Source organism: Pelophylax lessonae (assembly GCF_965119305.1).
Source record: "Pelophylax lessonae genome assembly, chromosome: 9".
Lineage (NCBI taxonomy): Eukaryota > Metazoa > Chordata > Amphibia > Anura > Ranidae > Pelophylax > Pelophylax lessonae.
In genome coordinates, this window is record NC_138776.1 from 225821381 (window position 1) to 225844342 (window position 22962).

Here is a 22962-nt window from a genome sequence, read left to right on the forward strand (position 1 = left end):
CCTCCAGGGTTTTCCTAGTTCCTGGTTCGTGTGCCTGAGTATAGTTCGGATTTTCTGTCCCTCCTGGATGACACTGGGTTCTTTACGGGTACCCCCCTTTTTCCTTCCTCCCATCCCTTTCTGTTTTGTGTTTTGTATCATGGCTCACAGTCGTTTAGGGTTGCGATGTTTCTTGGGCAACTTTGTCCGGGCTGCTCCATGTCCCCTTACGGTACTGCTCCTCCCCCCCTCTCTGCTTCTGTACTCCAACATCTATGGCTGTCCTCTCGCCCTTTCCCCCTAGGATTGGGTTGTAGGCCCCTATCTTTCTGCTCGCATGCCAGATCTACTCCCCTTGTTCCCCGCGTTCCCCGGGCTCTCCTTTCAATGGCCCTTCAGTTGCCTGGTGCTGACCCCCATTCTTGGATACTCTTCCTTCCACACTCGCCAACGGTTGAGGTTATATACCTCTCCCGAACTCGATCCGATTTCTTCCCCCGTCCTTTCCCTTGCTAGGTGAGGTAGCAGGTCTACTAACACCCTCGGTCTTTGTCCCCCACCCCCCCCCCCTCCCACTTGTTTCCCCCCTTCGCTTGTCCTATATCTTCCCTCCCTGTCCTCTATCTTTTGCTCCCTCTTTATTCTCCTTCTCTCTTACTGCTCTTGGCCTCTCCCCCCCCCCTTTTTTTTTGGGGGGGGGTTTAGGTTATACCTGTTGCTAACATGCCACGTATCCCCCCCGTTGGACCCTGAAGCCCAAAGGCTGAAAATAGTCTCCTTCAACGCTAAGGGTCTTAACACTTCACAGAAACGGTCCACGGTTTTAACACATATGCGTAGGCTCCGGGCGGACGTGGTTTTCCTTCAGGAGACACATTTCCGCTCTGATGCCATTCCCCGCTGCTACAACAAATATTATCCTACTGTATTTCATGCTACGTCGGCGGAGTCTAAGACTAAGGGGGTTTCGATTCTGATTGCCAAGACTGTTCCTTTAACCATCTCGGCCTCCTTAGCGGACCCCCAGGGCCGATACCTCTTCTTGGCTGGCTCTATTCGCAACCAGCCTCTCACTCTTGTGAATGTTTATAGCCCTAATTCTTCACAAGTATCTTTTTTCCGTGCTGTGGTTGCTGAACTGATTCCCTTCCAGAAGGGCACTCTCATTTTTGGGGGTGATTTCAACGTCCCTCTGGACCCTCTATTGGATACTTCCTCGGGTTCCTCTTGTCTTCCTTACAAAGCACTGAAACAAATAAGGTTGAGCCTTCAGGAAATGTTCTTGCATGATTCTTGGCGCACTATGCATGCGCGAGATAAAGACTTCACCTTCTTCTCCCCGCTTCACCGGAAGTATTCCAGGATAGATTATCTCTTTCTATCCCAAAAGGACCTGGTATATCTTACTGACGCTACGATCGAACCATCTGTTATCTGTGATCACAACCCGATCACGCTGACACTATCTTTGCCAATCTATGCCCCCCGAGACAGGATTTGGAGGTTGGATGCCTCCCTGCTGACGGATCCTGTCCGACTTTCCGAAATCCGTTCCGCTCTTGTGGACTATTTTCGCTGTAACTCTACCCCTGATACGTCTCTAGTTACTCGTGGGCTGCACATAAGTGTGTTATCCGAGGAAAACTCTTGGCGCTTGCCTCTGCTCTGCGGAAGCAGAGGGAGGCGACCATCTCTGAATACTTGTCTCAAATTTCTGCCCTGGAGAGGGCTCATAAGAGGACGCTGGCTCAAGCCACGCATGTCACTCTCATGGACACTAGAGAAAAGCGCCAGCTGGAGCTAGATAGAAGGACGCGCAGGAGCTTCTTGCTCTCTCAGAAGCTCTTTTACGAGCATGGCAATAAAAGTGGCCGCCTCCTAGCGAGGGCTTTGCATGCCTGAAAGGCCAAAACTGTTGTTCACCACCTCCGCTCTGCTTTGGGATCGCGAGTTACGAACAATAGGGATATTGCTGGCGCATTTGAGCGATATTATCGCCAGCTTTTAACTTACCACAAGAGAATTCTCTCTCCTCTGCCCCTGAGTTGAAGGCTCGTGCCCTCGACGACTTCCTTAGTAGGAACCTGTCCCAGGAGATCTCGTCGGATTTCAAAGCTTCTCTTGAGGCTCCCAATGCCCTCCCTGAGTGGACGTCGGCGCTTAAACAGCTCAAACCGAACAGGAGTCCTGGCCCAGATGGCCTGTCTGCGGCCTATTATAAATCTTTTGCCGATGTTCTGTCCACCCCGTTTCTGGAGGCGTTTAATTCTCTCTCGGCAGGCAATCCCCTGTCCCCGTGTATGCTTGAAGTGCACATAGTTGTTATCCCGAAGGAGGGGAAGGATCCGACCTCCCCGTCCAATTATAGGCCAATCTCGTTATTGAACGTGGACATAAAGCTTTTTGCTAGAATTATGGCGAACAGGTTGCTTCCCCTCCTCTCTAAAGGGATTCATCTCGATCAAGTCGCCGGCCAGGGATAATACCATCAAAGCCATAAACCTCCATCACGTTCTTTCAGTGTCTCAGCAGAGGGGGTTCCTTCTCTCCCTGGACGCTGAGAAGGCATTTGATAGGGTCTCGTGGGATTACATGGAAGCTGCCCTACGTGCTTGGGGTTTGGGCCCGCGCATGATGTGCTTCCTTATGTCTCTTTACGCTAACCCAAGTGCTCGTGTTCGGGTTAACGACACCCTATCAAATGCCTTCCCCGTCCGTAACGGTACTAGACAGGGGTGCCCTTTGTCCCCTCTGCTCTTTGTACTGACATTGGAACCTTTCTTGAACAGCATTAGGGATAACGCATCTGTTCATGGGGTTAAGTTTGCTGCCAAGGAATACAAGGTGGCTGCTTACGCAGACGACCTCTTGCTGTTTTTGACTGACCCCATCACTACTCTCCCTTCGGTTATGCAGGAATTTCGTAAATTTTCCTCCTTGTCCAATATGAAGATTAATTTTACCAAATCCTTTGCCCTGAACGTCTCCCTGTCCCCTCAAGAAGTACAAAATTGCAAGGACAACTTCCGCTTTGTGTGGAAGCAGGACTCCTTAACATATTTGGGCATACAGATCCCGGCCAACCTGCAACACTTATTTCTCCGGAACTTTCCCCCAATTCTTTCCAAAATCAAACAAGATCTCCTTGCATGGACTCGACTGCCCCTGTCTTGGTTCGGTAGAGCCACAGTCTTAAAGATGAACGTTCTACCGAGGCTTTTGTACGTTCTCCAAACGGTTCCTACTGCTATTCCGCGGACCTTCTTTTGGGATTACAAGCGTCTGGTGTCCACGTTTTTGTGGAATGATAAGCAACCCCGCATCCATTATGACCTTCTCTGCTTGCCCAAACACAAAGGGGGTATAGGTCTTCCGGACGCTCGAAACTACCATATGGCGTGTCACTTAACCAGAATCATCGATTGGAATGTCCACAAGCTCTTTAAGGATTGGGTGTCCCTGGAGGGTGGCTTTACTACACTTGACTTGGCTACGTCCCCGTGGTTACAACCCACTCATCTCCCACTCTCTCTTCGGCTTCACCCTTTGATTGGCCCGACTCTCCGTTCTTCTCACGCAACGTGCAAAGCGCGTGAGATCTCGAGGGCCCAGGGTCCAATGACCCCGCTCAAACTTAACCCTGACTTTCCTCCCGGCTTGCACCGTCATTACCTGGTCGCATGAACAACTGCGCATTCACCATGTCAGTGACGGGGTGGAGGTCTTTGCGGCCTCTTCTATAGCTAAGACAGCGAAGAAACCCCCCATACCACCCTGGTCCTTTCTTCTGCTTGCCCATTATGTGCAAGCCTTTATTCGTAAGTTCTCCTGTCGGGATTCCCTGACCACGCTTGATGGGCTTTGTCAGCAGGAGGGCCCCCTCCGTAAGCTAATCTCGATCACGCACTCCCTCCTGTTTGAAAACTCGGGTCAGCTCATCCGCAACCGTTGTGTAGCCTGGGAGAAGGAGCTGGTCTGCTCGTTTTCCGAGGACGAATGGGAGCAGATTTTCTTGAAAAACCACAAGTGTTCACGGAATGTGACGACCCAAGAAAACGGTTATAAAATTGTTTCGAGGTGGTACTGCACTCCTTCATAAGTTCGCACCTTCCATACCCTCCACCTGCTGGAGGTGTCTATCGGACACTGGGTCTCTTCTCCATATTCTATGGTCTGGCCCACGGTTGACAGCGTTTTGGACGGAGGTCCACAGAATTATCAGGCAGGTGACTACAGATGAACTGGACTTCTCACCGGCTCAATTTCTCTTGCACCATTCCCCCACATCACATGCTTCATATACGAAATCACTCACAGTCCATATGATAAATGCAGCGCGGCAATGCATTCCTGTTTTGTGGAATTCCACACAGGCACCCACGATTAAACATTGGCTGTGTCGGATTGCTGCAATTGTGGAAATGGAAGAGCTCATTCATGTCGCCAATGACACCCCTGCTAAATACCACAAGAAATGGGCGTGCTGGGCTCACTTCACAACCTCAGAGGAATTTTCTACACTCAACGCTTAGTTGGGTCTGGTTTTTTGCTGCTACCTCTTAGCTCTGCATCCCGTGTTGAGGTTGGACTTGTCTTGTCTTGGCTTTCCGAATCGTCTCCTTTGTGCCCGCTGTGTCCACTATCGTTAGCTGCCATTGTATACGGTTCGGCTTTAGTCTGCAGGTAACCCCATCCCCCCCCTTTTTTTTCTCTCTCTCTTCTCCTCTTCTTTTCTTCTATCTTCCCTTTTCTATCCCCGCCTTCCCCCAACCTCCTCCCATCCCCTTCCTTTCCCCCCTACCTTTTTAGGTGCTACCTAGCTGTCTGGCTGGTCCACACTGCTCGCACCTCTCCACCGCCTTCTTCTACGCCATTTTTCTTTTCTTTTTTTTTTGGTACCACCCCACCGTTGCTGTGCCTGGGTCGGTTGTGCCCGGAGCATATTCGCGTGCAAGGTCAAGACCCTTTTGTTTAGAATGACTAACAGTAGGGCTTCTTCTCGTTTTCAGTCCTTAAAATTTTTGGGTTTGTCACTGTATTTGAGTCTTCCCTCACATTTTGGGTCCCTGGACCCTGGATCTGTACCCCCCCCCTTGTTTTGGAATGCCCTTGCAGGTTGTACATTCTCTGCGAGACCTAGACGATGCATTAGGACCGCTATGTGTAGGTTGGAGTTTACATTGCCTTGGGTTAGTCCTGGGTCTTCTTGGCCTTTCTATGTCTACATTTGCGGGTGGGATATTAATTTATTGTTATCTACTGTATATGCCTGATTACTTGCATGTGGTTGTTTGTTTTGCTGTATTGCATCTCCTATTATTCAATAAAAACTGTTTTGAAAAAAGACCATACAGTGGTTTAACAGGACAGGTTCGACTCAGAACAGGCCTCGCCATGGTCAACCAAAGAAGTTGAGTGCACATGCTCAGCTTCATATTCAGAGGTTGTCTTTAGGGAAATAAGACGTATGAGTGCTGCAAGCATTGCTGCAGAGGTTGAAGGGGTGGGGTGGAGTCAACCTGTCAGTGCTCAGACCATACACCGCACACTTCATCAAATTACTCTGCATGGCTGTCGTCCTAGAATGAAGCCTCTTCTAAAGATGATGCACAAGAAAGCCCACAAATAGTTTGCTGAAGACAAACAGACTAAGGACATCGATTACGGGAACTATGTCCTGTGGTCTGATGAGACCAAGATAAACTTGTTTGGTTGAGATGGTGTCAAGCGTGTGTGGCGGCAACCAGGTAAGGAGTACAAAGACAAGTGGTGGTGGAAGTGTCATGGTCTGGGGCTGCATGAGTGCTCCCGACACTGGGGAACTACAGTTCATTGAGGGAACCATTAATTCCAACATGTACTGCAACATACAGAAGCAGAGCATAATCCCCTCCGTTCGAAGACTGGGCAACAGGGCAGTATTTCAACATGATAATGACACCAAACACACCTCCAAGACAACCACTGCCTTGCTAAAGAAGCTGAGGGTAAAGGTGATGGACTGGCCAAGCATGTCTCCACACCTAAACCCTATTGAGCATCTGTGGGGCATCCTCAAATGGAAGATGGAGGAGCGTAAGGTCTCTAACATCCACCATCTCCATGATGTCGTCATGGAGGAGTGGAAGAGGACTCCAGTGGCAACCTATGAAGCTCTAGTGAACTTCATGCCCAGAAGGGTTAAGGAACTGCTGGAAAATAATGCTGGGCACACAAAATATTGAAACTTTGTGCCAAATTTAGACATTTTCATTTAGGGGTGTACTCGTTTTTGTTGCCAGCGGTTTAGATAATAATGGCTGTGTATTGAGTTTTTTTGAGGGGAAAGCAAATTTACACTGTTATACAAGCTGTACACTCACTACTTTACATTGTAGCAAAGTGTCATTTCTTCAGTGTTGTCACATGAAAAGATGTAATACAATATTTACAAAAATGTGAGGGGTGTACTCACTTTTGTGAGATACTATATATATATATATATATATATTTTTTTTTTTTTTTTTACAAAAACAGGTCACATGTATAAGTAAAATCAGACAATGATGTGTAAGTAAATGACCGGATGAAATATTTCAACACCCCATTCAAAGCACTTTGAGGTATTCAACCGCTTCTTTAGGATTGAGTGGTTAACATTGAATATACATTCAATCAGCTGATCTGTCTGTAATATATACATACAATAAGATGTGAAAATTCAAAAAATAAATGCCTTGTACATCACAAATATATATACATAACTTGTATTATAATGCAAACATACTCCAATCAAGCACATTACAGCTGCTTCTTTCTGGCTACTCAACCATGCAGCTCATTTTTGTGCAAGTTACATCATATTGTGCTCCTTGAGACAACCACTTTGACTTCGACAGAGAAGCCTGTATTGTTTTTTTAGGTTACCTGTGGGTTTTTCTTTGTATCTCAAACAATTCCTCTGCAAGTTGTGGCTGAAGTTACATATTACATAGTTACATAGTTTGTGAGGTTGAAAAAAGACATCAGTCCATCCAGTTCAACCTATGATGTGTGTGTGTGTTTGCTGTTAACTGTACATTATATACCCCTGTATGTTGTGGTCTTTAAGGTGCCCATCTAATAGTTTTTTTAAACTTTCGATGCTCCCTGCTGATACCACTGCTTGTGGAAGAGAATTACACATCCTTAATGCTCTGACAGTGAAGAACCCCTTACGTATTTTAAGGTTAAACTGTTTTTCCTCTAGTTTTAGTGAGTGGCCACGTGTCTTATTTTGTTCCCTTTCTCTAAAAAGTTTGTTCCTTATGCTAGGGTCGCCAGTACAGTATTTGTACATGGATATCATATCCCCCCTCAATCGTCTCTTCTCCAGAGAGAATAAGTTCAGTGCTTGTATTCTTTCCTTATAGCCGATGCCCTCCATTCCCCTAATTATTTTTGTTGCCCTTCTCTGGACTCTCTTCAGTTCCAGCACGTCCTTCCTGAGGACCGGGGCCCAGAACTGGACAGCATACTCCAGATGTGGCCGGACCAGAGTCTTGGAGAGTGGTAGAATAATTTCTTTATTTCTGGAGTGAATCCCCATTTTTATACATGCCAGTATACAGTTGGCTTTGCTTGCAGCGGCTTGGAATTGCATGTCACTGCCAAGCCTGTTGTCCACCAGAACCCCCAGGTCCTTTTCCATCTTAGATTCACCCAGAGGTTTCCCCCCCTAGTGAGTAGCTTGCTTTTGTGTTTCTGACGCCCAAGTGCATTACTTTACATTTCTCAACATTAAACCTCATCTGCCATGTAGTTGCCCACCCCATTATTTTGTTCAGGTCCGCTTGTAAGGTTTCCACATCCTGCATAGAAGATATTGGCATGCTTAATTTAGTATCATCCGCAAATACTGAGATTGTACTAGATATCCCCTCCTCTAGATCATTTATGAATAAATTAAACAGGATTGGTCTCAGGACAGAACCTTGGGGGACCCACTTTCCACACCTGCCCAATCCGAGTACTCCCTATTAATCACCACCCTCTGGACTCTCCCCTGGAGCCAGTTCTCTATCCAGGTACTCACCCTATGGTCCATACCTACATTCCTTAGTTTGTACAGTAAGCGTTTGTGGGGAACCGTGTCAAAGGCCTTTGCAAAGTCCAGATACACCACATCCACAGGCTTACCTTTATCTAGGTGGCAGCTCACTTCATCGTAGAAGGTTAATAGATTGGATTGGCAAGTCAGATTTTTCATAAATCCATGCTGATTACTACTAATAATACCGTTTTCATTACTAAAGTCTTGTATATAGTCGCTTAACATCCCCTCCAAAATCTTGCAGACTACTGATGTTAGGCTGACCGGCCTATAGTTACCCAGGATATATCTCGGCCCTTTTTTAAATATTGGTACCACATTGGCTTTTTTCCAATCAGCTGGCACCATACCCGTCAGTAGACTATCCTTAAAGATCAAGAATAATGGTCTGGCAATCACCTGGCTGAGCTCTTTAAGAACCCTCGGGTGCAAGCCATCCGGTCCCGGTGATTTATTTATGTTAAGTTTCTCTAGTTCTAAGTCTATCTTCTGTTAGCCATGGGGGTACTTCCTGAGGTGTATTATTTAGTTTAGCATTACAAGCTGGGTTAGTGTAGCCCCCTGATTCTTTTGTGAAGACTGAAGAGAAGAAATTATTTAACACTTTCGCCTTTTCCCTGTCCTCTGTGGCCAAATTTCCTGCGTCGTCTTTTATGGGACCAATGTGTTCTGGCCTCGCTTTCTTACTGTTTATATACTTAAAGAATTTTTTTGGGGTTCTTTTTACTCTCTTCCGCTATTTGTCTCTCTTGTTCTATTTTAGCCACCATGATTTCGCGTTTACATTTCTTATTACACTCTTTGTAATGCTTGAATGCTGCAAATGACCCCTCAGCCTTTTATTTTTTAAAGGCCTTTTCTTTAGTATTAATATGCATTTTTATGTTAGAGTTTAGCCACCCAGGGTTTAGTTTTGCTCTTTTAAATGTATTTCCCTTTGGAATGCACTGGCCAGTCCCTTTGTTTATTATGCTCTTGAAGCAATCTCATTTTTCCTCTGTGTTCTTTGTTCCCAGGGTTCTATCCCATATGATATTTTCTAGCAGAGAGCGCAGTTTTGGGAAATTGGCTCTTTTGAAATTCAGTGTCCTTATATTACCCTTGTTTTTCCTATTACTATAATTAATACTGAAACCTATTGACCTATGGTCACTGTTTCCTAAGTTGCCCCGTATTTCTTTATCCGTAAACAGGTCTGAATTGTTGGTAATCAGTAGGTCAAGTTTCTTGTGGGTGCGTTCACCATCTGCGCTACCTAATAAATATATAATAAAACAGTGGTGTATCCATACCATGGAGTGTCACTCTATAAAAAATGTGCAAAATAAAGTGCCAGTGCAAAGGTGTATTGGATCAATAAAACCGTGCAGATAAAACTTATGGCTGGATAAGTTAAAAGACACAAAGTGCTGGTGAAAATATTTAATGTCAAGTGACAGATTATAATAATAATAATAATAAAATCAATAATTGTTGATAAAAATTCCAAAGACCAGCTGTGTTTAAAAAATGGGTGAAAAAAGTGGTTGTGATAAAATCTCAAGTGCTTGTGTTCCGATTGTCCACTAGGGGTCGCACTCACCCTTCAACGGAGATACCAATAGTAGCTGTAGGGATATCCACAAGAGGGGTCCGTAGCAAACTCCCAGATATGGCTCCTGAAAATCCTCACAGACAAGCGGATCCCATCTGGGTGTTTAAGCACAGGAGCCCCATAGTGCAGTATATACTAAATAAATTACAAGATAAATAGTAGCAACTCATGGTGAAAACAGTAGCCGATCGATTCAGAGTGCAATTTGCAGTCCCGGGAAGCTTGATGAAATCAGTAGTAACTGCTATGGGATCACTTTTACAGGAAATTGGGATAAAAATAAAATCTCATACCTGGACCTAGAATTGTTTAAAAAAGAAGGAAAGCTATGTAGTAAAACCTTTTTCAAGAAGATGGATAAGAATGGGTATATACCCACAAAAAGTTGCCACCAGCATCAGTGGTTATGCAACATACCGAAAGGCCAGCTACTCAGGATAAGGAGGAACTTTAGCGATATCCGGGACTTTGACATCCAAGCCGATATCCTGATCCAGAGATTTTTGGAAAAAGGTTATAAAAAGAAAGAGTTAGAACACCTAAAACAGCTCGTAAGGAGGATGAAGAGAGAAGACCTCATCCAAGAAAATAAGAATAATAATAGGAATAATGACAATAGATTTGACTGTGCATTCATCACTGGTTTCAATAGACAGCATAAGGATGTGGAGAGAATAATAAAAAAGCATTGGCCCATTCTTACTGCTGACAAAACTTTGAAACAAATATTGCCAAAAAAAACATCGTTCATATACCGACGGGCACCCACTCTCAGGGATAAAATCGTACATAATGTAATAAATCCACCCAAAAGGATTCATCTACCTACTAGTATCAATGGTTTTTTCCGATGCCAAAAATGTCTTCCTTGCAGAAACAACAGAAAACAACAAAAGAAGATAAAGAGTTTTAGATCAAATGTTACTGGCATGAAATACAAAATTAAAGACACCATCACATGTTCCAGTACGCATGTCACGTATGTGATAGAATGCCCTTGTAATCTACAATACATTGGGAGGACCACACTACCCCTATTCGTGAGGATTAGGGAGCATATCAAAAACATTAAAAAAGGATTTATAAAACACAATCTTTCTAGACATTTTAAGGAGGTCCACGACCAAAACCCCACAGGAATGATTTTTTATGGGATTGATAAGATCAAGGGGGACTGGAGAGGTAGTAATAAGAAAAAGGATGGTCTCAAGGAATGAAACCAAATGGATTTATTTAATGCGCTCCCTCCGTCCCGAAGGTCTAAACGTGGATATTGATTTAAACTGCACTATGGGGCTCCTGTGCTTAAACACCCAGATGGGATCCGCTTGTCTTTGAGGATTTTCAGGAGCCATATCTGGGAGTTTGCTACGGACCTCTCTTGTGGATATCCCTACAGCTACTATTGGTATCTCCGTTGAAGGGTGAGTGCGACCCCTAGTGGACAATTGGAACACAAGCACTTGAGATTTTATCACAACCACTTTTTTCACCCATTTTTTAAACACAACTGGTCTTTGGAATTTTTATCAACAATTATTGATTTTATTATTATTATTATAATCTGTCACTTGACATTAAATATTTTCACCAGCACTTTGTGTCTTTTAACTTATCCAGCCATAAGTTTTATCTGCACGGTTTTATTGATCCAATACACCTTTGCACTGGCACTTTATTTTGCACATTTTTTATAGAGTGACACACCATGGTCTGGATACACCACAGATTTATTATATATTTATTAGGTAGTGCCGATTCCAACTACTCCCCCCTTTTATAATACTTGACCCCTAATTCTTAGGGGTTGGTTGGTGGCTGCTTCCTATTTTTTAAAAAAACAATATCCTCTGGAATAATCCATAGCGCTGGTCCCCTCCTATTCTACTGCGTTCACCATCTGACCCATGAAATTGTCCTGCAAAACATTTAGGAACTGCCGAACCTTGGCTGAATGCGCGGTTCCTTCTGCCCAGTCTATATCTTGATAATTAAAGTCCCCCATTATAATGACATTCCCATCCTTGCTGTTAATTCTATCTGTAAAAGGAGGTCCGCCTCGCCCACCTCCCCCTCCTCCCTCTGGTTGGGGGGCCTATAACATGCGACCAATATTACCCTCCCTATAGTGCCTTCCCCTTTAAGTTCTACCCATAGGGATTCTGCCTCGTCCATAGTTCCATTATTAATATCATCCCTCATATTTACCTGTACACTGTTCTTAATATACAGACATACCCCTCCCCCTTTTTTACCTTCTCTATCTCTGCGATAAAGGGAGTACCCCTGAATGGTCGCCATCCAGTCATGAGAGTTGTCGAACCAAGTCTCTGTTATCCCCACAAAATCAAAGTCCTCCTCAAACATCAGCAGCTCCAGCTCTCCCTTCTTGTTAGCCAGGCTTCTGGCATTGGTATACAAACCTCGTAATTTTGACCGGTTGCATATTTCCTCGTTTGATGTTGTTTTTAGGCTGCCCTTGTGATTTTTCCCCATACCCACCTTGGATTTAGGTACTCTAAACACCCTACCACTAATGTCCCCATTTGTGCCCTCTGAATCTGGCTAATTCTACATCTGTACCCTCCCCCCATCACCTAGTTTAAAAGCCCCTCTAACTTTATGGCCATCCTCTCACCCAGTACGACTGCACCCTCCCCATTTAGGTGCAATCTGTCCCTACCAAAGAGCCAGTGGCCGACTGAGAAGTCGGCCCAGTTCTCTAGGAACTCAAAACCCTCCTTACTACACCAGCTCCTCAGCCACTTGTTAACTTCCCTTATCTCCCGCTGCCTCTCTGGTGTGGCTCGAGGTACAGTAGTATTTCTGAAAATACTACTTTGGAGGTCCTACTCCTCAACTTAGCGCCTAAGTCCCGGAAATCGTTTAGGACTCTCCATCTTCCTCTGCCTATGTCATTGGTACCCACGTGTACCATGACAGCTGGGTCTTCCCCAGCCACACCCAGTAATCTGTCCACCCGATCCTCGATGTGGTGAACCTGAGCGCCTGGTAAAGAACAGACTGTTTGGAGCCCACGGTCTTTGTGACAGATTGCACTGTCTGTCCTTCTAATGATTGAGTCCCCTACCATCAGCACCTGTCTTTCCTTTCCCTTTCTCCCCGCCTCACTGGAGGAGTTCTTCCCCTGGCAGCTAGGGGCGTCGCTCTGCTCCAGCAATGCTGTTCCCTGACTGGTTACCCCAACATCACGCAAGAAGGCGTATTTATTGGGGTGCTCCAGCCCAGGACCGGCCTCCTTGCCTTTTTCCCTTCTACCCTTCCTAACTGTCACCCATCTACTCTGCTCTGATGCCTGCACCTCCGTTACTCCGCCCTCCTCTGTGCAGACCCCGGCCTGCACCTGTCGCGTATGATCCCAGCTCTCCTTCGGTATGGACATTTGTCTCAGTGTTGCCAGCTGCTTCCCTAGATTAAGGACCTGAGCTTCCAGGGAAGCAACGTGCTTACATTTTGTGCATTTGTATTCGACCTCGATCTCATGATTGAGGAATGCATACATATCACAAGATGTACACCGAATCGCATCTCCACACCCGCCGGGCATTGTACCTACTGATCTAATCTAATGGGGATTCAGTAATTTAAGTCTGTCCTGTGTAGCTGTTTCCTAGCTTCCTAACTCTACTTTCTTACCCTCTGGTACTCCGCTACACTCACTGAAACTCTCAGACACTCAAAGTATTTCTTGGTCTACTGTGACCATAGTTTGGTATCAAGCGATCCCTGAATTTTCTACTTCTTAATACGCTAATAAACAGTACCTACTGGCAAATTTAAGGCTTTGATTATCTTTTTATATCCTTTTCCATTTTTATAAAGTTCCATTACCTTGTCACGCATATCTTTTGACAGGTATTTTCTTGTCTTTAAGGCTCAGTATCCAGCCTGCTCAGTGCAAAGCTAACAAACTCATTGAGTATTTAAACACAGACACTAATTACAATTTATAAAGCCACAGATGTGCGAAACAAAGCTTTAATTGCCATTTAACCTGTGTGTGTCACCTTGTATGTCTCTACCAAAGCTAAACATTCCAGGGTATGTAAACTTTTGATCAGGGCAATTTGGGTGATTTCTGTTATCATTATGATTTAAAAAGGATCCAAACAACTATGTGATAATAAATGGCTTCATATGATCAGTCATATTTTCAATATTAATGCCAAAATGTCACGATTTCTGCCAGGGTATGCAAACTTTTGAGCACAACTGTAATTTTTGAATAGTTTCAACGTATTAGATATATTTATTGCATTAATATGTATATCAACTACACAATCTTGAAGAAGCAGTTGAATACTACAATAAATGTCAAATAGGGTGCAAAAGTGAATATTCGATCTGGATCTATAATTGCATACATCATTGTCTCGTTTTATTTATGCACATTACTGGTGTTCATAAAAAGTATTTTATTAAAAAGTAATACAAGTATTTTTATATTTATGTTTTTAATATGTATTTTTATTTATATGTAATTGTGGTTTTGATATAACATCTTCATCATTGTTACACTCAAAGTCTGTTAGTAGGTTCTGCTGATGGTTTAATAGAAGTACAAAGAAAAGAAAGTTTACATGTAAGTCTTTAATTGTGTTGTTTGCATAGAATTCAGCTTTAATTACACTAGCAGTGGCAATACTTGACCTTACATAAATTAATTGAAAATAATGCAATTTACAAGTCTTCTAGATTGGCATAAAAATGCCAACATTTGCCAGCATAACATACAGCTGTACTGAGAAACTATGTACATTGCTTTTACTGATATCCTTTGAAATGCTAGTTATCTGTACTGCTTTGTGAGCCAGTGGTTTGGAGTTCTACGTTTTGAAGCCATTGGATTACTTTGACATCTAGTCCACTAATGTTTTAGGTGAGGGCAAGCAATATCAGCTCAGTTTGCCAGGACAGGTTTCTATTTTAAACAAATTAAACTTTTTTTTTTTTAATGGATCATCATGTTGGAAACTTCAGTGGCTTTAAACATCACTCCTTGGGTTTACCAGGCCTCCATTCCTCCAGAAAAACATTAGCACACAACCTTTTTTTAGATTTATGATATATACATAAAACATAAATGGCAATTCCCTTGTACTGTATTATCGTGTAACATCCCTCTTTGGCATATACAGAATCCACTGCATGTTTAAGCTGTGGCCTCTCCTTCTATAACCCCATTGGAATAGTTAGATTCTTGCAGTTGAACAGCCGCTGGATCTTTTTCTTTTGTTGAATGAACCTGGAGTAAACGGCGTTGGTAAAAGATTAAATATCCTGGAAGGATGAACCCAGCAAAGGAAAAGATCAACAAACCAAGGTTTACCTGAAGGAGAAAAGAGGAAGAGAAAAATTAATGATCTATAAAATGCTCCATTCACAATGTGGAGAGTAGCTGCAAACAAGAGGGTCAAACTCTTTATAGCGCATAGTGCCGAAAATGCTAGTATAGGTAACTTATATCTGGGAGGATAACCATCAAGATGGTAATGCAGCCTGATGTTGTGGAGAATATATCTGTCTCCAGGTAAGTGCATGATTGCACTCCATGTTCAGGGAGACCACGTCTTTGTTCACCTAGGGGGCATTGAGATGATATAAATGGCATAGGTGTGCAAATAACCTGTTTGTTGCAGAGCTGCCCAGGTTCATGTACGTAGACCCAAGTAGTTGGAAAGTAGGTAATAGACTGCAATCCAGTGGATATAGGCTTTTTCTACTATTTATTAAATTAGAGCACCAATAATGAATGTAACTTCTTTCAGACCGCCTGACGCAGATATACTGTGGCAGGCAGCCCCTCCTGCACGAATCGACATAGGGTTACACCGGACGCAAGCATGGCTCAGGGGCATGCGGGAGCGCGCCCTCCATCCCGCAATGGTCTGATTTGGTACAGAACTGATCAAGGAAATATAAAATATATGTAGAAAGCTGGTAAAAGGCGCTACCTATAAGCGATGACTCACACAAAAATCATCAATGAATGATCACAAATATATAAATGCAAATGTAATATAAAGTGCAATGTGCCAGTGGCTGAAGTAATCAAGGGTATAAATTCCACAGACCCTCAACAAGTGCTCAGTATATATAGATGCTATACTGTGAGCAAACAGAAATGTGCGATGGGTGATAATAATGAAAGTGCACAAATGCAAGGCAGTGATGCATAAAATAGTGTAGACTCACTCTTTAGGTTGGTCAGGATCGAGTGAGTCTACACTATTTTATGCATCACTGCCTTGCATTTTCCATCATGGGGTTCTGTTTCTGTTTGAGCACCTAGATCGCTAGGATCTCCCTATCATCTGCTCATCAGAAGTGGAGGGAACCCCTGGATTTGTCAGCCTGTCTTCATCATACAGGTCGTATTGCTAGTGTGACATCTAGTGGTGAACACAGATGTAGACACTTTCCTTTGTCTCATTTTGCTTTCTCCTTTATGGTTTGAGGATATAACTTTCGGTGTTATTCTGGACACTAAACTAACTTCCTTTTAGGAAAGAACACCTTACTTTCCTAATTTTTATTTGGTTCACTTTAATATACACCAACATTAAGGAATTTATATGCACTTTATTATATGAAATCATTCTTTGCGATATTTTGCACTATTTATTTATTTATATTGTGGGGTTGATTAGCTCGGTGGCGGGTATGGATGACCCCTTTGGGGGGTTCGTTACACAGGGAGATAGCCGAGAAGTGGTTGCAAACAACAGTTTGGTTTATTCATGCAATTTTCTTCACACAAGTGCAAGCGTCAAAAACATCCAAAATAAAAATAAAACACAAAATAAATCCTTGCCACTGTGGGCGGCTACCTTCTCACATACAGGAACCTACCTACGGAGTCTGTCTCCAACCTACTGTTGGGCAAACTTTGCTGATCCTACAGCAGAAAATCAATAGTCCATTTATTTTCTCTTCTCACAGCACATGTTCATTGGACTTTCCTTTCACATAGAAAACATCCCTTTGTTTGTCTCTTCACACTCTTCACATAGCAACCATTCCTTTGCTTGTCTCTTCACATAGCAAACAGTGCATTTATTTCTTTCCACATAGAAATAGTCTAAGACCTCACCTTGAGTAGTCTTCAGTCTTAATTAATTTCCCCTTCACACAAGAAATGTCCATTGGTTTCTTTTCACATAGAAACGATCCAACACCTCACCTCGAGTAGTCTTCACACTTGTTACCCTCCTCAGCGCACATCGCTTCAGGAGGTCTTCCCCATGCTCACACAGCTTTCAGGGGGCACACATCTGACTGTCCTCCTCTCCCCATGCCCACACAGCGTCAGGAAGCAGCAATCAATAGACTTCCTTTGGACAAATTATAGAGGCCTTAACTTCCTCATTCCGAACAGCTGAAGGCCTTTCAACTTCCTTAAGCCGTCCTGGCTACCTCTGCAGCCGACACCCTATAGTAATTAGTGAATTTTCCAAACCAGGTGGAAATGTATCTCCTGTCTGACTACATCCACAGATTTACCTGACTTCCTGTCACATACCCCCCCCCCCTCTTGTTTCAACCCTAGGGTTGGGACACAGTTTTCCAGGCACGCATGTGTCAGGCACTGATCTTGACTCTCACTGATAAGCCTATTAGTATCTTCAAGCTTCAGGATGAAACTGTTTCTGTCATCTTCATTGACAGATTTCTCATAAATGTCAGACAACTTGTCCTTCATCTCATATACACATTCTTAAACTGCATTTTTAGCATCATTTCGATCCTTCTCAAGTTTGTCCTGCATAACCGTCTGCCCTATCCACCAAGGAGGACCGTGATCCATAGGCAACTCAATTGTGCTAGTCTTAAAGTCTTCAACATTCTTGAGCCGCCTCTCTCTGCAATCAATAAATGATTTCCACAAAACTTTGAGAACCTCTGCTTCACTTGGCTTTGATCCAAGTAGGGACTCTTGACGTCCCTGTGTGACTTGAGTTGCCTCTCCATACAGCTGTACACAATCATTGACTCTTTGTTGTAAAAGGGAATGATCTTCTTTCTTGAGCTTAGCTTGCTCTAAGATGCTGTGAACAGGGCCTTCCATTTGCGACAACAGGCGGTCACACGGAAAGAAGGAGTAAAGGTATGACACACCCCACGGACTCTAGTTGAGCCCCAAAGAGACCGTCTAATGGGGGTTGTAAACCAAGGGGTGGGATTTTGAAGGTGGAGCTTGCTTGGGTATGTAATAGATAAATAATAATGAAACAAGAATTAGTAAAATAAGAAAGTTTTATTACAATATCTTAATAAAAACAAATCACAATAAGTGATGATAATTCAGTGCATGAAGATACATGATATACAAGGAACCATAGTTGTGTGAGTGGGGCCACTTGTGTCCGACATGTTTCGCCAGCAGGCTTCCTCTGGGACATTACAAGCTGGTGACCTCAACACAGGTTCTAAATATAAACAGTATAAAGTGAGTTAAACATAATAATTACAACATTATATAGTTATTGATGTATTTGGATTGAGGCTCACCAAAGATTGTATCTAGAACATTGCACATGCATCCATATACCAAGGATCGCCGCCGTACATCCAAAAGTGGGTTGTGCGCCCTGGACAAAACGTCCAGCCAGGTCTGACCTCACTAATAATGACAGGGACCGGACCGGGCTATGCCGAATCACAGCATATCTGGAAAGATCAATAATTGTAAAGAAAGGCTCATCACCGATGATCCCAAACTAACAAATAATTGGGAAAGGGGCTGTAGATGTCACAAGATGGAATCCCGACAGCAAGGCCTGAGAGGTGATGAAGAAAATTAACATAGTGATGACCAAAGATCCAAGAGAATGAGAGACAGCATAACCAGGAAATGCAGAAGTTGTAGTGAGTGCCTAGAAAGGCAAACAGAGTGAATACCAATATTCTATAGATAGGAGCAATTCATGCCAGAGGCCGCATATAGTGCAAATAAATATCACATATCAAAGTGTAGCATGATGCCTTAGAAAGATTAGTTAAGAGATATGCTTGAATGTGAATATAAAAGAACGCTCAGATAGTGAGCATATAGATTGTAATGCCAAGAGAACCCAGTCTGTATTGAGAAATACCAAGTGAAGAGTAAGGAATATAGAGTAGCGTGTCAAACAAAAGAAAGTAGCAAGGAGTCCCGCAGAGAGCCGTGCGGTCAAGAGATCCAAGTGACAAGAGGCTTACCTTATACACTGTAATCGAGTGGTAACAACAGCAGCGCCACTGTAGTCGTGGCCTGTTTGTACCACGCTGTGTTCGGCATTTTATGCGCGGTCCCACCGGAAGTGATGAGGTACCTCGTGACCCCCGACTGATCACTTCCGGTGCGGGCGCCATCTTGCGGTCCTAACCGCGCCTGCGCCAAAGAGGAGGCGGTGTCAGGCGGGTCGGAGCACTAAACATCCGCCATGAAAGAAGGGCGGACTCGGGGATTAACGTGGGAGGAGAAAGAGGGAAAAATATCTCAACTCACCACCCCCGGCTTGGTGCCCGAATCCCTATCAAAGAAAGAAAATGAGGAAAGTACTAGCCCATTGGATTTAGCCGCAGACAGATGCAAATTGGAATAAATGGATGTGCATCTGAAAAAAATACAAAAAAAGTTATAAATAATCATAAGTTCAATTGTCTGACATAGAAAGATTCTAGATCTTGTTATTAGATTTCGTAACAGCCAAATGTCAAAAAATGAAAAAGAGACAAATAGAAGTTAACACAATGGGTAGGAAGGCATACAGATCATACCCTATCCTACACCAGGACATAAATCCAGATGATATGCCACTGCGTTGTCATCTCAGTGTATATAGATATGACTGTACTGTGTCCTGGATCCCCGGCTATAAGATCATAAATAAAAGGATGTGGAAAACATAAGCAAAGCTAGGAGGGGAACCACAAGGTTGGGCATTAGGGGAGGGAATAGTCACCAATGGAGGTATAATTATGGACTATTCCAAAAATGGTTTAAACGATAGAGCTGTATTTAGGCCTGGTGGTCTAGTGGCCTGTAGCCTATATATCCACTTGACTTCTGCTTTGAGGATAGCATTGTCGTAATTACCACCTCGCGGATTTTTAATGATTGCCTCCAGTACAATAAATTTAATGGTGTGGGGGTCAAAATTATGTTGTAAGCCCACATGCTTACAAATGGGTGTAAACATAAGTCCAGTATCCATATAATAAAGGTGGTCCTGGATTCGCCTGGCAAACGGCCTAATAGTTTTACCAACGTAGAACGCCCCACAGAGGCATGTGGCCAGATACACCACACCCTCTGTGAGGCAGGTGGCCCTAAACCGAGGTTTCCAAACCCCTCCCCGAGGTAGGGGAAAGGTGTAACCCTCTCTGACCCAAGGGCATTCGGAACATTGTCCACATCTGTATGTGCCAAGGCCCCCCACTGCTCCATTGGTTTCCTCCTCCTCAATAGATCTATGGTGGCTATGTACAAGTCTGTCTCGTAATGAGGCAGATTTGCGATAAACCACCTCTGGGTATGGTTTGATGTATTTGGAGACCGTGGTGTCCTCTGCTAGAAAGTGCCAATTGTTGGCCAAGATCTTACGTATTATTTGATGATGGGAGTTATATTTAGTGATAAGTTTGGTAGTATTCATAGGAGTTATTTGACGGGAGCCAAAAATTAGTTTATCACGTGGTTGAAGATTAGCCCTTTTGTAGGCTTTTTTAAGAAGTTTCCTACTATAGCCGCGAGCCAAAAGCCTTTGTTGTAGGGCCTTGGCTTCTCGTTTGTAGTCAGATTCTAGCGCGCAGTTCCGTCGTATTCGCAAGTATTGTGAATACGGGATTCTGCGCACTAGGAATCGTGGATGGCTGCTTGTATAGTGTAGTATTGTATTCCCCGCTGTGTCCTTGCGGTACAGTGAGGTATATATACTCCCATCAGGCTTTAAATACACCATAGTATCAAGAAAGGCTATTTTCTGGGTGTCATATTGAACTGTAAATTTTAGATTATAATCATTGTGTGATATAAACTCAATAAATTCCAGAAGTGTAGATACCGAGCCTGTCCACACAATGATGACGTCGTCGATACACCTGCGCCACAGAACCAAGTGGCGCAGGTATATCGCAGCGGCATCATTGGCAAATAACTCCCTTTCCCACCCCCCCCAGGTACAGGTTGGCATACGATGGGGCACACAAGGTCCCCATCGCCACCCCCTGTACCTGGAGGTAGGTGGTTTTGCCAAACACAAAGATGTTTGATCTTAAAATGTGATTGAGTAATTGAAGGGTAAAATCTGCTAAGGCCCACATGCGATGGGTCTGCTCCTTCAAAAAGGTAGTAATCACCTCAATACCCCTAGTATGCGGAATACTAGAGTAGAGGGCTTCGATGTCAAGAGTAACCAATAAGGAGTCCCTGGGAACAGTGAGGCCCTCAAGGACTCTCAATAGCTCCAGGGTATCCCTAAGGTATGAGGGCAGACCCATCACGTGTGGGCGTAGCTGATCATCCACAAACCGGCTGGAGGGCTCGGTAATGGATCCCATACCCGATACAATCGGGCGGCCTGGGGGTTTGTCCAAATTCTTATGCACTTTGGGTAGTGCGTAAAAAGTGGGCAAAATTGGCCATTTGACATTTAAGTAGTCATAGAGATCTTGGTCGATCACATGTGACTGTAAAGCATTAAAGATTATTGATTTGAACCTTCCTTTCATGATATCAACTTCCTCAATGGATATTGGCCTGTACCATTCTTCATTGGACAGTATATCGAAACACATGGTTACGTACTGATGCCTATCCATGACGACCACGTTGCCACCCTTATCAGAGGGTTTGATGACAACGAGGTCGTCATGGATAAGGTCATCTAAAGCAGCTCTTTGGGAGGCCGACAAATTCGAGGCCCCAAGTGGGGGGGCCTCCAAGTTGTCGATCTCCTTCTGAGTATGCTTCACAAAAGCCCAAATAGCTAGGCAAGTCTGGAGTTTGGGAAAGCGTGTAGACTTGGGTTTAAATTTGTTCAGGCGGTCACACATTTCTTCAAAGTGACCCCTGTTCCTTTTTCCAGAGACATCATCAACTTTCCTTCCACCAACCTATGGGTCAAAGGCAACAACACAGTCTATTACAGGTTTCTTCAATGCACTTTCTGCTGAACTATTTGACCGCTCAAGGTCACCTGGTTCCTTTTCTTTATCTGAACTCCACATGGAATGTATCTCAAGATCACGATCAAACTTCTGCCACCTGTCTTTCACCAGTTCCATTTTGGAAATATTCCCTGAAAGGCACTTGAAATTCATTTGCTTCACGTTTTCACCAACAGCCTTAGTTTTCTCCACTAGGTGGTGTTTGCTTTTTTCTCCCAGCTTTATATCACTTGCTTTAGTTTTCTCCGCTTTAGTTTTCTCCACTAGGTTTTCAGCCTGAACTGAGAAATCATTACATTTCTTACACAGCTCCTTTGTTTGCTGAAGTTCTAATGATACATTTTCCAATGCTTGAAGTTTTTGAAGGAACTGTTTATTCCAAAGGGGTGATTCAAGCAACATGTCATCACATTTCTGATGCTCACTCAGGACAGACCCCAAAACACTGATCCTTTTAAAAACTGCATCAGGCACACTATCCCCTCTTTGGGACAGATCCTCTGTTGCCTGTAATTCCTCTTCAAGTTCCTGCAACGGAATCTTCATCTCTTCTATTTGCTGTTCTAAGGCTCGCTTAGACTTTTCTAGCTCCTGAACGCTTTTCCCAACATCATCCTTGGAGCTGAGCAAATCTTCCATTTCTGTACACAGCTGTTTGTTAACTCTTTATAGTTCAACCTTACACTCTAGAGCTTCCTCCAAGGAGCGAGCCAAGAACAGGGCTTTGCTCTCCTTATCACGCGCCTCCGTTTCTGCACGGGCGCGTTCTTCTGCATATTTTGCAGACACAGTCTTCTCCTCACCAAGCATCTGATCAAACTTCTTTTTCACATTTTCAACAATTTCTAATGAACCAATGCTTTCTTCCATGCATTTTTTCATATCCGCTATCTGAGCTTGCAGTGTTGCGACTTGCTCTGATAGGTTTTTCTTTGCTTCCTCCTCCTCCTTTAATTGTTCCAGGAAGCCATTTTTCTCATCTTCCATTTGTTTGAGCTTTTTGCTAAAACTCAGCCTTTGACACCTCTCTTCCTGTAAGAGTTCCTGCGTGTCTTGCAGCTGCGATTCCAAGATAGAGAAATCTTTGGCAATTTCTCTAGATTTGCTGTCTGCTTGAGAAAGCTGATTTGTTTCATTGTCCAAC

General features: G+C 43.7%; 1 protein-coding gene across 1 annotated transcript in view; it reads right to left on the reverse strand.

Moving 5' to 3' along the window:
- Window positions 1–14711: 14711 nt before the first annotated feature.
- Window positions 14712–22962, reverse strand: part of SLC43A1 (solute carrier family 43 member 1) — a 1050749-nt gene continuing 1042498 nt past the window's right edge. Inside the window, exon 15 of the mRNA XM_082268121.1 lies at window positions 14712–14994. Within this exon, the coding sequence (XP_082124247.1) occupies window positions 14818–14994 (177 nt within the window). The 3' untranslated portion in view covers window positions 14712–14817. The remainder of the gene's footprint in view (window positions 14995–22962) is intronic.